We start from the raw sequence: 14,084 nt of genomic DNA on the forward strand, positions 1-14,084 counted from the left end.
AAGAAAACTCAAATGATCATATCAATGGATGCAGAAAAAGTGACAAAATCACTTTTCATGATAAAACTCTCAATAAACTAGGAATAAAGGGGAACTTCCTCAACTTGATAAAGAACATCTATTTAAAAAACCCTACAGATGGGAATTCTCTGGCAGTCCAGTGGTTAGGACTCCGTGCTTTCACTGCTGAGGGGAGGGTGCAGGTTCAATCCCTGGTCAGGGAACTAAGATCATGCAAGCCGCATGGTGCGGCCAAAAAACACCCCCAAAACCAAAAAAAATGCTACAGTTAATGCCATACTCATGGTGAGAAACTCAAAGCTTCCCTACGAAGATCAGAAACAAGGAGAGGATGCCCCCTCCCCACTCATACAATGAACTGGAAGTTCCAGTTGAAGCTACAAGAGAAGAAAAGGAAATAAATGTACACAGAGTGAAACAGAAAAATAAAACTGTCTTTGTTCTCAGACGACATGACCGTCTATGTAGAAAATCCTAAAGGATCCACAAAAAAACTATTGGAGTTAATCAGCAATTATAGCAAGGTTGCAGGATATAATGCTAATGTACTAAAGTCAATTGTTTTCCTATATACTAGCAATAAACAACTGGAATTTGAAATTAAAAAAACAATAACATTTATACTTGCGCCAAAAAAGAAGGAAATATTTAAGTACAAATCTAACAGAATATGTAAAGATTTATGAAGAAAACTACAAAACTGATGAAAGAAATAAAAGAAGAAAGAAGATCTAAATAAATGGATGGATATTCTATGTTCCTAGATTGGAAGATTCAATATTGTTAAGATGGTCAATTCTGCCCAACTTGATCTATTGATTCAACACAATCCCAATCAAAATCTCATCAATCATTTTGTGGATACTGACAGACTGATTCTAAAGTTCATATGTAGAGGCAGAAGACCCTTAATAGCCAGCACAATATTGATGGAAAAGAACAAAGTTGGAGAACTCACAGTACCCTATTTCAAGACCTATTATAGAGCTACAATCATCAATAAAATGTGGTACTGGCAAAAGAACAGATATATCAATCAGTGGAACAAAACAGAGTTCAGAACTAGATCACCACAAACAGAGGCAACTGATTTTTTACAGAGGAGCAAAGGCAATACAATGGAGAAAGAACAGTCTATTCAACAAATGGTGCTGGAACTGGATGACTAGACTGAAAAAAAGCATCTAGACACTGACCTTACACCTTTTACAAAAATTAACTCAAGATGGATCACAGGCCTCAATGTAAAACGCTGAAGTGCAAAACTTCTTAAAGAGACATAGGAGAAAATCTATGTGACCTTATTTGGCAATGAGTTTTTAGATACAACACCAAAAGCACAATCCATGTAAGAAAAAAACTGATAAGGACTTTATTAAACTTAAAAATTTCTGTTTTGCAAGATGCTGTTAAGAGAATAAAATAAAAAGAGAATAAAAAGACAAGCTACAGACTGGGAGGCTATATTAGCCACCCCCTACCAACCCCTCTAACTCCCCCCACCCTGCCTAAAAGCTTCCTGCCTCCTTCCCTGCCTCCTTCTTTGGACCCTAGTTTTAGAAAAATTCATGTTCCTAACCCATGTTTGGTTTTTTCCTACCATTTCTATCTCATACATTTTCATATATTTAACTTTATTACATAAAGAAGTAAAACAAAAAAGGACTTGTATTCAAAATATACAAAGAACTCTTAAAATAATAAAACAACCTAATTTAAAAATAGGAGAACCATCTTTGAAAAGATGAACAAATTCAACAAACCTCTAGCTAGATGGACGAAGAAAAAAAGAGAGAAGACTCAAATTACTAAAAATAGAAATGAAAGTAGGGATATTACTACTAATTCTACAGAAATAAAAAGGACTATGAAAGGACTACGGACAATTGCATGCTAACAAACTGGATAACCTAGATGAAATGGACAAATTCCTAGAAACACAAAACCTACTAAGACTAAATCACAAACAAATAGAAAAGCTGAATACACCTACAACTAGTAAGGAGATTGAATCAGTGATCAAAACCCTCCTGACAAAGATGAGCCCTGGACCTGAGGGCTTCACTGGTGAATTCTACTGAACATTTTAAGAAGAACTAACAACAATCCTTCTCAAACGTTTCCAAAAAAATTGAAGAGGAGGAAACATTTCTAACTCATTGTATTGAGGCCTGAATAACCCTGATACCAATGCCAGACAAAGATACTCCAAGGAAAGAAAACTACAGGCCAATATCCATTCTGAACACTGATGCAAAAAACCTCAATAAAATACTAGCAAACTGAAGTTAGCATCATATTAAAGAATTAAATATTGTGACTACATGGGATTTATTCCTGGAATGCAAGGATAGTTTAACATACAAATATCGATCAGTGTAATATGCCACACCAACAAAATGAAGGGAAAAGAACACATGATCATCTCGATGCAGAAAAAGCATTTGACAAAATTCAACACTCTTCCACGACAAAAACACTCAACAAAATAGGGATAGAAGAAAACTACCTCAACATTATAAAAGTCATATATGAAAAGCCCATAGCAAACATAATACTCAATGATGAAAGACTGAAGCTTTTCCTCGAAGATCAGGAACAAGGTGAGGCTGCCCACCCAACCTCTTCTATTCAACATAGTACTCGAAGTTCTAGCCAGAGCAATTAGGCAAGAAAAAGAAATAAAAGGAATCCAAATTGGAAAGGAAGAAATAAAATTATCTGAGATGACATGACCTCATATGTAGAAAATCCTAAACACTGCACAAAAAAGCTATTAGATTATAGGTCATATAACTCAATATCAAAAAACAAACAGCCCAATCCAAAAATGGGCAGAATACCTAAAAAGACATTTCTCCAAAGAAGACATACAAATGGCCAACAGGCACATGAAAAGGTGCTCAACACTGCTAATTATTACAGAAATGCAAATCAAAACCACAATGAGGTATCACCTCACACTGGTCAGAATGGCCATCATCAAAAAGTCTGCGAATAATAAATGCTGGAGACTGTGGGGAGAAAAGGGAACCCTCCTGCACTGTCGATGGGAATACATATTGGAGTAGCCACTATGGCAAACAATATAGAGGTTCCTTAAAAAACTAAAAATACAGCGAGCATAGGATCCAGCAATCCCACTCCCTGGCATATATCTGGAAAAGATGAAAACTCTAATTCAAAAGGATACATGCACCCCAATGTTCACAGCAGCCCTATCTACAACAGCCAATACATGGAAACAACCCAAGCACCCATCAGCAGACAACTGGTTTAAAAAGAAATGGGGTATATATGTACACAATGGGATATTACTTGTCCATAAAAAAGAATGAAATACTGCCATTTGCAGCAACATGGATGGACCTAGAAAATAACATAATAAGTGAAGTCAGACAGAGAAAGACAAATATTATGTGATATTACTTACGTGTGGAATCTAAAAAATAATAGAAATGAATCTATATACAAAATAGAAACAGACTCACAGACACAGAAAGCAAACTTCTGGTTATCAAAGGGGAACGGGAGGGGAGGAGGGATAAATTAGGACTATGGGATTAACAGATATATGCTACTACATATAAAATAAATACGCAACAAGGTTTTACTGTATAGCACAGGGAACTATATTCAATCTCCTGTAACAACCTATAATGGAAAATAATCTGAAAAAAAAAGAAAAGACTGAATCACTTTGCTCTGCACCTGAAACTAAAAGAATATTGTAAATCAGCTATACTTCAATTAATAACAAAACAAAACATCAATAAACCCATGGTGATTCATGGTGAGCCAGCTAAGGTAATTTGGTAATCCTTTAGGAAAAAAAAAAAAGCTGTTGGATCTAATAAATGAATTCATCAAATTAGCAAAATACCGAAGTCAACACACAAACATCAGCTGCATTTCTATACACAAACCATGAACATGAACAATCTGAAAAGGAGATTACAGAAACAATCCCATTTATAAGAGCATCAAAAAGAATAAAATACTTTGAAATTAACTTAACCACAGAGGTGAAAGACTTGTACAATGAAAACTACAAAACACTTCAGAAAGCAATTAAAGAAAACATAAATTAATGGACACACATCCCATACTCATGGACTGGAAGGCTTAATATTGTTAAACTGTCAATATTAACCAAAGCAATCTACGGATTCAGTGCTATCTCTCTCAAAATACCAATGTTTTTTGCAGAAATAAAAAAACCCATCCTAAAATTCATATGGAATCTCAAAGGACTGAGAATAGCCAAAACAATCCTGAAAAGGAACAAAACTGGAGAACTCACATTTCCTGATTTCAAAACTTACTAATTGAAAACAGTTTGATATTGGCACGAAGACATATATAAACCAGCGGAACAGAACAGAGAAACCAGAAATAAACCCCCACATATATGGTCAAATGATTTTTGACAAGAGTGCTAAGACCATTCAGTGGAGAAAGGACAGTGTTTTCAACAAACGGTCCTGGGAAAGCTGGACATCCACGTGCCAAAGAACGAAGGTGGGCTCTAACTGGTTAGGTATACGGTTATCTAACACCATATGTAAAAACTAACTCAAAATGGATGAAGGACCTAAACATAAGACCTAAAGTAATAAAACTCTTAGAAGAAAACACAGGATGAAAGCTTCACGACACTGGACTTGACAATGATTTCTGGGATATGACAACAAAGGTACAGGTAACAAAAGAAAAAACAGACAAACTGGACTTTAAGAAAATTGTTATAATTTGTATATCAAAAGGCAATACTCACACAGTAAAAAGGCAACCTACAGAATGGGAGAAGATATTTGCAAATCATATTTCTGATATGAGATCAATATCTAGACTATATAGAGAACTCCTAAAACTAAACAACAACAAAAAAAAACCAAATAACCTGATTGAAAAATGGGCAAAGGTCTTGAACAGACATTTCTCCAAAGAAGATATACGAATGGCCAATATACACACGAAAAGATGTTCAGTGTGACTGATCATTAGGGAGATGCAAATGAAAACCACGGTGAGAGACCACCCCACACCTGTGAGGATGGCTGTTATCAAAAACACAGAAAACAAGTGTTGGTAAGGATGCAGAGAAACTGGAACTCTTGTGCACTGTTGGCAGGAATGTAACGTGGTGTATCCATTACGGAAAATAGTATGGAAGTTCCTCAAAAAATTAAACACAGAACTACCATATGAACCAGCAATCCCACTTCTGGGTATACACCCCAAAGAACTGAAAGTCAGGTCTTGAAAAGCTACTTGTACACCCACATTCATAGCAACATTATTCGCAATAGCCAGTGGGTGGAAGCAACCCAAATGTCCATTGATGGATGAGTGGATAAACAAATTGTGGTCCACCCATACAATGGAAGAAAATTCTGCAGTATGCTACAACATGGACGTACTTTGTGGGCACTACGCTAAGTGAAACAGCTAATCACAGACAGACAAATACTATATGATTTCACTTACATGAGTCAAAATCATGGAGACACAAAGTAGAATGGTGGCTGCCAATGGCTAGGTGAGGGGAGAGGGAGAGTTATTGTTTAATTGGTATAGAGTTCCAGATTTACATGAGTTATGGGGATGGATGGTGGTGATGGCTGCTCAACAACGTGAATGTATTTAATGCCACTGAACTGTACACTGACAAACTGTTAAGAAGATAAACTTTTTGTTATTTGTATTTTAACTCAATATAAGAAAAGGAACAACAACAAAAAAGAAATAAACTATCAAGCCATAAAACGACAGAGGAACCCTAAATATATACTAAGTGAAAGAAGCCAACCTGAAAAGGCTGCATATTCTAGTTCACAGCATCCATACATCCCAATCATGCGACATCCTAGAAAAGGCAAAACTACAGAAACAATCTAAAGATCAGTGGCTGCCAAGGGTCAGGAGGAAAGGCATGAACAGTGGACAGAGAGGTTTTCAGGGCAGTGAAACTACTCTATGATATTGTAATGAGGATACATGTGCTTATGTATCTGTCAAAACCCAAGTATAAGGCACCCTGCGGGCTGACCTGCTTCAGTGTTTCCAGGGGCGCATAGACCCTGGCCGGGACTCAGACGCGTGCAGTGGTCGCCTTCCTCCCCAGGCCTTCAGTGGGGCAAGGCTGGTGCTCCTGTGTCTGTGTTTGTTTGAAAGATTCCTCTTTTTGTCCCTTCGCCAACCATGTTTTTCTTGCCCTGTAATGATTCATCTTCAATGGTTTGAAATCACAAAATTTCTACCCACCCAATCTTTTACTTCATTCTACTGAGTTGGTCTTAAATAAAATCCTCTTTGAGATTTGTATCTTTGAAGGATATTCTGTTTTGTTAACAACAGTTTGTCAGTGGAAAAAAAAATCCAAGTATAAGACAGGAACCTACATGTAAACTGTGGACTTAGTTAATAACAACGTATCTATATGGGTTCATAACTTGTAATGAATGAACCACACTAACACAAGTGGAAATGCAAGATGTTAGTAGCAGGGGAAACTGTGGGGGAATTTCCTGTAGTATCTGCTGAATTTTTCTGTAAATCTCAAACTTTCCTTAAAAAAACCTCTATTAATCAGAAAATAATCAAGGGAAGGTAGGGAGTAGGTAGAAATATAGATGAAACAGGAGTATCAGAATACTGATAAATGTTGAAGCTAGGGGGTAGGTACAAGGGGGTTATTATACTTTTCTGCTTAATTTGTACATGTTCAAGATTTCCACAATAAAAAGCTTTTAAAACTCCAGATTAGCTCAAGAACTGTCTGTATAATGAATAAAAGAGCGGGAAGAAAACTGAGATTTTTTTTTTTTTTTTTTTTTTGCGGTACACGGGCCTCTCACTGTTGCAGCCTCTCCCGTTGCGGAGCACAGGCTCCGGACGTGCAGGCTCAGCAGCCATGGCTCACGGGCCCAGCTGCTCCGCGGCATGTGGGATCCTACCGGACCGGGGCACGAACCCGTGTCCCCTGCATCGGCAGGCGGACTCCCAACCACTGCGCCACCAGGGAAGCCCCTGAGATATTTTTGAAGCAAGTATTAAATTAAAACTGAGGGCATGGCTGAATCACACTTGATAGTCAGTGAGCAAGGCGGGAATGGCATGGTCAGGGAAGGACAGAGAGGGGATGAACATGGAAAGATGTTCATCCTCACTGGTTCACAGGAAGGCCAGCAACGCGGCCTGGTGCAGCATGATGCCTGGACTCAGCACGGGCTCAGGGACAAAGCACCCCATCCTGGGGGAATGCCACTCAGCACCAGCTTTCTGGAGGGCAAACTTCCCAGAGCCCGGAACCTGCAGGTCCACTGGCCGGGCTTCTCTGCTTCAGGGATTCTGTCCAAAAAAATGGGACTGGCTGAAGGTCATGGACTGAATAAACATGTGTACAGTCCCTTTAACACAACCTATAAAATCACCAGAAGGTTCCTTCACTGATGAATGAAGTCATAAGCACACTGGAAATGGTGAAGGGAGCAGACGCCAAGGAGAGCCGCAGGCGGTGACCGTGGTTCTGAGCGGGGCCCTGGGTGGCCTCTCTCCCTCCCACCCCTCCCACTGCCCCTGGCCCAGCTCCTCCTGCAGCCTCTCCCTCTACCCAAGGGAGCCCAGGAGCGGAGGTGCAGCACCCACCCCCGCCCCTCCTCAGGGCCCAGTGCGCTCCTGTCTGTCCTCACGGCTCTCCTTGTCCATCTGGGCCCCAGCAGACACCTGCTCCCTCGTCCCCATCTGACATACAAAACTTTCCCGTGGAGCCGTGTTCCCTTCTGGCTACTGCCCACTGTCCCCACAGCTCAACCTCTTAAAGTGCCGGGTCCCCAGCCACCCTCAGCGGCCCCTCCATTCACTGGCTCCACACCCAGCTCTATTCCCACCACTCCAAGGAGACTGTGGTCACCAGTGACCCCATGTGGCCGAGTCAGCCATCCTTTCTCCATTCTGATCAGAGCTGCTGCAGCCCAACAAAGCACCCCCCTTTCTACAATACATTTTTCCCCTGCCTCTGCAGGCACACACATGCAACCTCATGCAGCTGGGTGCTGGCTCTCTGGCATCAGCACCTATGAGGCATCTCAAACTCGATTCCTCTCAAAATTTCTGTCATATGAGTTCCCTCCAAATCATTAATTATTTATCCAAAAGAGGGAAAAATTGGTAACAATAAATCATGGTGAATAAAGTAACCAATACCACGTGTACGTGCATCTACTGGGGAGATGAGGATATGGAGCTCAGAGCAGAGATGACCTGCACTGGGGGAGGGACTGGGGGAGGGATGGGAGCTGGGAGGGGGCACAGGAGCCAATCAACTCAAGCATTTACAGAAAGACAGGATGAAGGCTGACAGACACCCATCAGAATAGAAAAAGAAACAATGAGAAAACCTAACAAATTAAAAAATAAAATAAAGAGGCAGGCCCAAGTTTCAATTTATCAATAATCCCAGTTGTAAATGGATTAAATTACTTTATATAAGGCTCTCAGATTGAGCTAAAATAGAGCTACAAAATAAAGGGATATAAAAAGGTTGACAATAAGGAGACAAAGAAGTAAAACTTTAAATGGGACAAAACAGGCTTTTCTGTTTGGTAACACGGAGGCATACTCACGTATCTAATAACACGGTCTGTAAATACAGTTAAACTGAACAGACATTCAAGAAGCAATGGCACCTCAGGAATCACAGTGACAGACCTACCTCACCTCTTAAAAATCAACAGATCAGTGGATACAATAAGTTAGGAAACAGATCAGTTGACCAATAAAATAAGCTAGATCCAGCCTCAGCCAGACAGAACAATGTAACCAATCGATGGACAGGACACATTCTTCTCAAGCTGTAAGGAAACAGTCACAAACAAAGAGGTACTGAGCCACAATGAAACCTCAGAAGATTCTATAAAGCATGTATCTTTAAGTCACTGAACTTTAACAATAACACAAAAAATTAACTCCCTTCCCCCAATCCATCCACTTGAAAACCACAACACCCTCCTAAACAACTCAAGTTAAAGAGGGAATCAAGACTGAAATTACAAACTCTTTAGAAACTAAGGGCAAGGAGAGCGACAGGAGGCGGGGGTGTGGCTCGGAGCCAAAGGGACAGAAGGAGGGGTCCAGCCTCAACTGCAGGTGCTGGGAAACATAAACTGTCCCCAAAGACGCTATGCACTTCCCTCCAGGAGCCAGAACAGCTATAAAACCCAAGAAAGCAAAAAGAAGTCAGGAAGAAGGAAGCAGAAGCAACAACAGAGACCTGATCAATGCAGGCTGTTTGGAAAGATCTGCAATAGTGACAAACTTTGGGGCGTCTGACCAAGAGGAGGAGAAAAAGGTACCAAGAAGTAATATCAGGTACGAGAAACTACAAAAACCACCTTAAAATAACAGGAGAATGTAGTGTGTAACTCTGACCAGTACATCAGGATGGCTTTGGGTTTTGCTTTTGTTTTTGGTTGTGCTGATGGTTGTTGACCTGGGGGTCCAGGAGGCCCTGAACAGCCTGTCACACACTGGAGCCTTTTCTTACCTGCAGTGGTAATTACAACCTGGAAGACAAACTCTGATTCAGACTAAATGCACGACGTGGTAGGAAAATGGTTTCCACCTTTATACACATAACAGGCAAAAGATACTAAGCTCAAAACTGATTCTACAAGAAATAAATAGTAAACTAGGAGAAAAGCAGAAACATAAGCAGTAATGTACAAAATATACATCCAACCTATTTGTATAATAGACACAAAGACATGTAAGTGAAAGCATAAAAAAATATGGACTTCCCTGGTGGTCCAGTGGCTAAGACTCCGCGCTCCCAATGCAGGGGGCTTGGGTTCGATCCCTGGTCAGGGAACTAGATCCTGCAGGCATGCCGCAACTAAAAGTTGGCATGCTGCAACTAAGAAGCCCGCATGCCACAACCAAAGATCCCATGTGCCGCAACTAAGACCCGATGCAGCCAAATAAATAAATAAATATATTTTTCATAAAGCATTAAAAAAAGTCTAAGATTACACACTAAATTTTAACGGCAACCAGGAATAAAAGTGGGGAGGTGAGTGGGAACGGGGAATTTTCACCACTTAGCCGATGTACTTCTGCAGTGTTCTTACGAGAGAACATACTCTACTCGAATAGGTGTTTAAAATTTAAAAAAACTTATTATTAACGTTCAAAATGCTTTAACGTCAGGATATTCATCACAACCCAACTGGAAAGAACCACCTCGTGATTTTAAGAGTCTCCTACGATCTTTCTAATGGCTCACCGTGTCTGTCTAAGCTTATGTTTCGACCCTAACTCGTTAGCAATTTCTGTCTGCGTGAGGTCTGCAGCAGGAAGGGACCCCGGTGGGGCGGAGGACCAGCCGTCCGGGCCCCACCACCGTGGTTCTGGGTCTCCCACCCCTCCTTCCTCACCGGCTAAAGCTCCCAGTTACAGCCACCTCCCGGGTACCCTGGAGCTCAGCCGGCCAGGCGAGCTCGCCAGCCTGGCTCCCCTCTCGGGAGGCACTGCACGGCACAGGCCCTGTGCTCGCAAACCCCAGCCGCGTGGGCGCCAGGCCCGGGTACTGACCGCGGCCGGGGGCCAGCAGGCTGCTCAGGTGGGGGAGGCTCAGCCGCCGCAGCCGGTCCAGCTTCTCCCGCAGCTCGCGCACCTGGCTGTCCGAGCGGCTGACCCTCTGGCGCAGGGCCCTCAGCTCGCCGTTCTTTTTCTCCACCTGCTCCTGCAGGCAGCACACCTGGCTCTTGCTCTGGCGGGAGGAGAAGCAGTAGGAGTGCAGCGAGTCGATGAGCTTGCAGGCCCCCGACGCCGACAGGATGACCTCGTTGATGGACATGGGGCTGGCGTCGCTGTGCTCGCTCTGCACGGCCTCGGCCGCCGGTTTCGGGGTCACATCGGTCGGAGGCGCCGAGGGGCCCTGCGCGGGCTTCTGCGGAGTGGCCGTGAGCGATGAGCTCGCCGTGGGCGGCGCGCGTGGAGGGCTCTGCACCGGCCCCTTGTCGGGCCCCGGGCTGCTCCCGCTGCAGCCGGGCTCGGCATCTCTCTTCGGCCTCTTGCGGTCCACGGGCTCCCGGGGGACGGCCGGCCTCTCGCGGGCGTGCTTGGAGGAGAAACTGTAGGAATGAAGCGAGCCGATGAACTTGCAGGCCCCGGACCCCGGGGGGGTAAAGTCATCCACGGAAATGCCACTTCTGTCCACCAGGCCCCCATCCGGGGAGATGGCGTTCTCGTCGCCCGCATCCACAGCACAAGCGTTGGCTTCTCCCCGGCCGCCGGACACGGTGGCGGAGGCTGGACCGTCATCTGTGTGTCCTTCCGGAGGCTGTCGGGCCCGCTGCAGACTGGTGGCCTCCCGGGTGGCCCTGGCTGCGGTTCTGCCCTGTGACGCGCCCCGCTTCAGCTTGTGGGACTCGGGCTTGGCCATCAGGCTTTCACTCGAGGACGACGACGACGACCCTGCAGCTGCCTTCCCGTCGGCAATGTCACTTGCATGTGCCCTCAGACCCCCTGAGGCCTTCCTGGCGTCCTTTGTCCGGGGGCGGCCATGGCCTCCGGCCCCCCTTTTCTTCTCAGCCAGGTGGAAGATGGACGGCACAGCCGTGGGCTTGAGCAGGCGGTGCTGATCCTCCAGTCTCTTGGAGAAGCTATCTTTGGTGAAATGTTCACTACAGAGGAAAGAATACTTAGTGGGCGTCCAGTTATCCCTCTGAACAGCCTTCAACCACTGGATCAGACGTTTTGAATCCTTCAGGGGGAATCTGCAGGACAAAGGACAAATTAGAAAAAAATAGTTAAATGCCTCCCCCTACTACTATCAACTATAAAAGCAGAACAAGTGTATTTGCAAACACCCAAACCTGTGTTGACTTTACCCATTTAAAAACTTAACAAAGCTCTAAGGAATACCTTCTACTTGCAACTTATTACTGAAACAGAAAGATGAAAGACGCACTGCCTGCCCTTAAGAAGCTTACAGTCCGTAGGGTGGATAAAGAGCGAAGGTGAATACCTCCTCCCAGGCTGTGGTAAATGCCCTGCAGGGATACAGAATCCTTGGAGAGACAGCACCAGATGGCATCACGACAGCGGGAAAGGCTTCAGGAAGCCCTGGAAATAGTTCCTAGAAGCTCATAGCTGGCCAACCCTCCTGGTGTGCCTGGGATGCAGGACTTGGGGTGCTCAAAGGAAGATGGTTGCCCCTCCCCCATTTAGAAGTCAGGCCAAGCGTCAGACAGCAGAGATGGGAGCAAGAGGCCAGGAGAATGTCCCAGACACCCCCACGTGCCCCAGCTGTGGCTCGAGGAGCTGAGGATATGAGACCAGCTCGCAGAGCAGGCGAGACTCAACAGCCGCGGCTCTGCGGCTCCTTTTGAAAAGCAACCAGTCCCTGGCAAATACTGAAAAAGACACTTAATGATCATTTTTTTCTCATTCAGGCAAGATGTCTACTTAGAAAACTCTGGCGAAACTACACATACGAGGGTGGGAGTGGGGCGGCCATTCCAGAGGGCTGTTCTGCTGCACCTGAGGTCACCTAACCCACCTGACGCTGCTGGGGACCAGGACTGCGGGGACACCAACTCCTCATGAAGCTCCAAGCAGCATGACCCTCTAAATTTCCTCACTGCTTTGGGAGCCCATTACCTGAAGCTCCCCCCCACCCCCCAGTTCCCACGTCCTTGGCCATTATGAATGCCAAGAGCAGCCTCCTCTGCAATGCTTTGCCTCCGTTTTCAAATATAGTAACAAAACTAAGGGCTCTCTGAAGGAAACTCAAGTAAGCATGCTGGCTGACCGCTGAAACAACCTGCTGTTACTATCCTGATAGGTTGTAACAACTTAAGACAGCGCAAACCACCATGAACTTTCAGTAAGACTACAGAACAAACGTCCTCCACGTTTTCAAAACTTGAACACCATCCTGCAACATCAAAAGGAAAACAGAAAAGTATCCGGGAGGAGGTTTCTAAGGTGGAGTTCCTTCTGCTGACTGTTCTGGTACCTCCAGCGTGGAGGTCGTAAAAAAGGACTCGCTGTAAGAGGCTGAATTCCAGAGCCTTCACGAAGCAGGCCAGGCCAGAGAGAAGGCCAGCCCCTGCCCTGCCTCGGGCCGGTTTCCATGGGCGCCCACGGAACAGAGCCCTCCACGACTCGCAGCTAAGCCCCGGCAAGGAGCGGGCTGGGCCGGCCCCAAGCTGGATGCTGTCAGGGACCTCCCGGGACTCACCTCTGCGCGGCAGGGCTACCTTCCCCGAGGCCGACCGCGAGGCCCCTTCTAGGACACAGAGTCTGGAGCGCGTGTTAATCCACGAGGCGCATTTGCTCGGCCACATCCCTGATCGCAGAGATCAAGACGGGCTCCCCCGCGACGAAAAAAGCCGAAAGTCACAGCAAACGCAAGACGACAACCGACAGAAGGAAGCGTGTTTCCAGAACACACCGTTTCTGGAGACTGGCGGCGCCAACCCGAACCCATGGGGCGCAGGGTGGCCACGGGGTGGTGGAGAGGCTGCCGAGGCCGCGGCGTGGGCGCCTGGCGGCCTCCCAGTGGGCATGGGGCGCGCACCGGCGGCCGAGGGTCGCGGGGGTCGGGTGGCCGCGGATGGAAGCCGCCGGCCGCGGTGGCCCGAGGCGCCCGGCCCAGAGACGCCGGCCGGGCCAAGGTCACACAGCGCCGCGCTGACTCACTCGCGGGACCGGCCCGGGGCCCGCGCTCTGAGCGACCCCGCGTCCGACCGGGCCGCGCGGCCTCAGTCGCCCCGCGGGGCCGGGCCGGGCCGAGCCGGGCCGGCCCGGGCGGGGGCGTGGCCCGCGGACCGCGCGGGCGGCGGGCCGGCGGCGGCGGGCGGGGCCCGGTTACCTGTGGAAGGAGACGGCGCGCTTTTCCCCCTTGCCCTGCCGGTTGGAGCAGTTCGCGGCCGCGCAGCAGATCACCATCTCGGGCCTCGGGCCGCCGCGCCGCCGCCAGGCTCCGGCCCTCGTCTCGCCGCGCCGAGCCCCGGGCGGGACCGCCCCGAGGGGAGGGCGCGCGGCGACACGGC

General features: G+C 46.2%; 1 protein-coding gene across 1 annotated transcript in view; it reads right to left on the bottom strand.

The window, feature by feature from the left end:
• Positions 1-14,083, bottom strand: part of THAP4 (THAP domain containing 4) — a 41,891-nt gene extending 27,808 nt beyond the window's left edge. Inside the window, exons 1-2 of the mRNA XM_081242343.1 lie at positions 13,904-14,083; positions 10,615-11,801 (exon numbers count right to left, since the gene is read on the bottom strand). Of these exons, the coding sequence (XP_081098469.1) occupies positions 10,615-11,801; positions 13,904-13,980 (1,264 nt within the window). The 5' untranslated portion in view covers positions 13,981-14,083. The remainder of the gene's footprint in view (positions 1-10,614; positions 11,802-13,903) is intronic.
• Between the last annotated feature and the right edge of the window lies 1 nt (position 14,084).

Source organism: Mesoplodon bidens, assembly GCF_964165515.1.
Source record: "Mesoplodon bidens genome assembly, chromosome: 8".
Classification (NCBI taxonomy): Eukaryota; Metazoa; Chordata; class Mammalia; order Artiodactyla; family Ziphiidae; genus Mesoplodon; species Mesoplodon bidens.